Here is a 4,500-nt window from a genome sequence, read left to right as displayed (position 1 = left end):
CGGTGATAATGGGAGTGGTTGTCAACTTGAACTTTAGCAATTCAAAGGCTCTCATGAAATCATCATTGAAGTGAAATTTAGGATCCTTCTCTAAGAGCTTGCACAATGGGTTCACGACTTTATAAAAATCCTTTATGAAGCTCCGGTAGAACCTCACATGACCCAAGAAACTTCTCACGCCTTTCACTGAGATTGGAGGTGGAAATTTAGAAATTACCTCTATCTTTGCCTTGTCGACCTCTATGCCCTTATTTGAAATTTTGTGGCCAAGGACAATTCCTTCCTCAACCATGAAATGGTATTTCTCCCAATTTAGCACCAAGTTCGTTTCTTCACACCTTGCTAATTCTCTATCCAAATTTGCCAAGCAATCATCAAAGGAATCCCCGACTACCGAGAAATCATGCATGAAGACTTCAAGGTAGTCTTATACCATATATGTAAAGATCGCCATCATATACCATTGAAAAGTCGTCGGTGCATTGCATAAGCCAAATAGCATCCGCTTGAAAGCGAAAGTGCCATAGGGGAAAGTGAAAGTTGTTTTCTCTTGATCTTCCGGGCAGTATGGATTTGGTTGTAGCCCGAATATCCATCTAGAAAATAATAGAAAGCACGGCAGGCCAACCTATCAAGCATTTGGTCAAGGAAGGGGAGCGGAAAATGTCTTTTCTTGTGACTTTTTTTAGCTTCCGATAGTTCATACACACTCTCCACCTGGTCACCGTTCTTGTGGGAATCAACCCATTCTTGTCATTGGTGACCACTGTTATGACCCCCTTCTTAGGGACACATTGCACCGGAGAAGTCCACGAACTGTCGTAAATGAGGTAGACAACCCCGACATCTAACCACTTGATGATCTCCTTTTTTTCCACGTCTTGCATGGATTCATTTAGTCTCCTTTGATGTTCAATGGATGGTTTGGCATCTTCCTCCAAGTTAATCTTATGCATGTAAAATGCGGGGCTTATTCCCTGAATATCCGCCAAAGTTCACCCAATAACCTTCTTCCTCTTGTGGAGCACCACCAATGTAGAGTCAACCTACACGTTAGTCAAACAAGAGGAAAGAATAACCGGTAAAGTAGAACAAGGGCCAAGGAATTCATACCTGAGATATGGACGCAATGGCTTCAACTCCAAGATAGGAGGATCTTCAATTGAAGGCTTTGTAGGAGGAGTTTTCTTATTCTTAAGATCCAAGGAAAGTTTCCGGGGTGTATAGTTGTACGACCCCATTCCTTGCAAAGAATTAACATATTCCATGAAGCCATCCATCTCGTCATCATCAAAATTGAGCAAGACGACTCCAAAATATCACCCACATTAATCGTGGCACTTGTATCCTCAATAATAACATCAGTCACCAAGTCCACGAATGAACACACTTCATTGCTATTCAGTTGTCGCATAGATTTGTACACGTGGAACACCACCTTTTCATCACCCAACCGGAAAGTGAGTTCTCCGGCTTCCGCATTAATAACAGCTTTCCCCGCAGCAAGGAAAGGCCTTCCAAGAATAATCAGCACCTTATAGTCCACTTCATAATCAAGAATAACAAAATCCGCCGGGAGAATGAACTTATCAACACAAACAAAGACATCTTCAATCACCCCCAATGGTCTCTTCATTGTACGATCGACCATTTGTAATCTCATAGATGTGGGTCTTGGTTGCCTAATTCCCAAGGTCTCGAAAACCAAATAGGGCATCAAATTGATACTTGCCCAAGATCACAAAGAGCTTTTGCAACCTCGGCACTTACAATGGTACAAGGGATTGTGAAAGCACCAGGATCTTCCAATTTAGGAGCCATCAAATGCACAATTGTACTCACTTAATGAGTGACTTTGATAGTTTCAAAATTCACCAACGACTTCTTTGTCACTAAGTCCTTCATAAACTTTTCATAACCGGGCATTTACTCCAAGGCTTCAACTAATGGCACATTTATCGATAGACTCTTCTTCATGTCAATGAACATTTTGAATTGATTCTCGCCATTTTGCTTGGCGAGCCTTTGAGGATATGGTGGAGGTGGCTTAGGTGATGGTGCCTTAGCCCTTTGCACTACCAGTTCCGGTATGTCAATCACATAATTCCTAGACGGGTTCACTTCCTCTTGAGTCTCTTCCATTGTATCATCTATATCAATCCGCACTTCATTATTTGCTTGCACCATATTTCTCGGGATCTCCTCTTCTTCTACTACTTGCTCATCATCCATAATTTTCCTTTGACTTGAGGTGGGTGAATTCCCACCTCTTCCACTTCTTGTAGTAACGGCCATGGCATGTCCCATATTGTTCCCACCTTTAGGGTTCACCACCGTATCACTTGGTAGTGCCCCCTTAGGATGAGAATTTAACGCTTGAGAGATTTGCCCTATTTGTACTTCTAAGTTGTGAATCGACTTGTTGTGTGAAGCAAGTTGGGCATCAGAATCGGCATTTTTCTCGATCATTTGCTTGAACATGTTCTCAATATGACCCATTTCATTGTTGAATAACTAGGACCATGGGAAGGATAAATAGGTGGGTTGCTTGGTTATTGATACATCGGGGGCCTTTGAAAACCCGACCCCTAATTTCCTTGATTGTTATTCCACCCGACTTGATTGTTGCCCCTAATTACCTTGGTTATTGTTGTTATGACAATTTCCTTGATTATATTGCTTCCACTCCAATTTCCTTTATTGTTGTTGTTATTCCAATTGCTCTGATTGTTTCCACCACTCCAATTACCTCGGTTGTGAGAATTCCAATTGCCTTGACTATTTTGAGGTCTCCATTATTGTTGGATTGTGCCTTGGAAGTTATTTCTTTTCCCTTAAAAGTTGTTTCACATATTGGACCTCTTCTTTTTGATCATTATAAGATTCATCATGATCAAATCCACTATCACCTTGCATAAAGTTGTCCACTCTTTGTTGCACTTGTGGACTTCTTGTTCTTCACTTGTTCACCATCATACTTACTCCCTCCATTGCATTGACTTGCCTCGGGTTTTGCACTTGTTGAAGTTGAGCCTTTGCCAATTGGTTCATGGTGGTAGTCAACTCGGCTATGGCTTGTCCATGATCATGCAACTCTTTGTGAAGAAGAATCGCATTGGGATCACCTTGTGGAACATTGGCCCGAGATTTCCACGCCTATGAAATATCCGCCATTTCATCCAAGATATCACACGCCTCCGCATAAGGCGTAGCCATGAAGTTCTCACCGGCAAGTTGATTCACTATGCATTGGTTGGTTGTATTGATCCCCCGATAGAAAGTTTGTTGAATCATGTTCTCCGTCATATCATTGTTGGGGCACTCTTTCACTATTTTTCTATATCTTTCTCATATCTCGTGTAGTGCTTCATTGGGCTCTTGATTGAATGCTAGAATTTTATCCCGAAGAATAGCCATGTGCTCGGGAGAGAAGTACTTAGAAATAAATTTCTTTGCTAATTCATCTCATGAATGGAATGATTTGGCAAACGTTCCAACCAATCTAAAGATTTCCCCCGTAGAGAGAAAGGAAAAAGCCTTAGCCTCAAAGCTTCCTCAGAGACATTTGTTTGTTTACTCCCCCAACACGTATCTACGAACCCCTTCTAGTGCTTATATGCATTTTGACCCGGTGCACCGGTGAAGAACCCTCGTTGCTCGAGCAAAGTGAGCATCATGTTGGTTATTTGGAAGTTGCCCGCCCTAACACGGGGAGGGACTATAGCACTTGCATACCCTTCATTCGGCAACACCCGGTGTGGAGCCGCTCGTGGTGGAGGTGGGGTGGAGCGGGCACATTGTCTTGAGGCGCTCGGCCTCGTCTATTGGCTTGAGGTGCAAGAGGTACCTCATCCATTTCATCATCCTCAACGTCCACATCCCCCAAAGGTAAGTTTCCGAGCTCATTGGTTGCCATGATTGCACCTAAATATATAGCTAACACTATTTTTAGCTACCCAACAACGACACTAAAAATTGATATCGTCCAATTTCACACCTCAATTCAAGGTTATGAAAATGGTCGATGCAATAATAGTACCCAATAAGAGTCGGGGTCGAATTCCACAGGGAGCTATATATGGGAGTTAGTTGTATATATCGTAGCGTGAGAGTTTGAATATCTAAGTTTACTCTTCCACAAAATGGGGTTGTTTTAAAGTGTAATTTAAAAATACAATTGCAAGTTGGGAAATAAAACTAAGAGATTATTTTTGTTATTTTTCAAATATTGTAAAAAGCCTAGGGCTATGACCTTCACCTAGGTGTTTGCTTAATGGGATATAAACCTTAATGCTTGTTTTATTGATCGGAGTGTATTATAGCTATCAGCACTCAATTATCCACTTAATACCTCTCGATCACAGAGTGATTTTGCATAATTGGGCTTCCTCAAGTCTAAGTATTGAACAAAACGGTTGATAAAATCTCAAGTCGGGTTATTACTATCTCTAGGTTGAACCCTTTAATTGAGATTATCAATCTCTCGATTGACCCAATTTC

The 4,500-nt window shown here is 41.6% G+C and overlaps 1 protein-coding gene across 1 annotated transcript; it reads right to left on the bottom strand.

The window, feature by feature from the left end:
* Window positions 1-995: 995 nt before the first annotated feature.
* Window positions 996-1,651, bottom strand: LOC138901904 (uncharacterized). The gene is made up of 2 exons (XM_070189702.1): window positions 1,328-1,651; window positions 996-1,046 (listed from the first exon to the last, which is right to left on the bottom strand). Exons 1-2 carry the CDS (start codon window positions 1,649-1,651, stop codon window positions 996-998), a joined length of 375 nt encoding a protein of 124 aa, XP_070045803.1.
* Window positions 1,652-4,500: the final 2,849 nt, after the last annotated feature.

This window comes from Nicotiana tomentosiformis, chromosome 11, assembly GCF_000390325.3.
Source record: "Nicotiana tomentosiformis chromosome 11, ASM39032v3, whole genome shotgun sequence".
Lineage (NCBI taxonomy): Eukaryota > Viridiplantae > Streptophyta > Magnoliopsida > Solanales > Solanaceae > Nicotiana > Nicotiana tomentosiformis.
The sequence above is the reverse complement of the archived record's forward strand: the minus strand, read 5'-3'. Positions and strand labels throughout refer to the sequence as shown.

What these genes read in the sequence shown, in the direction of transcription:
- LOC138901904 (XM_070189702.1), bottom strand. Translation starts at nt 1,651, where the DNA reads ATGGTCGATCGTACAATGAAGAGACCATTGGGGGTGATTGAAGATGTC. An exon ending in ATACAAGTGCCACGATTAAT is followed by an intron (nt 1,047 to 1,327) that starts GTGGGTGATATT and finishes ACTAACGTGTAG; the next exon opens with GTTGACTCTACATTGGTGGT.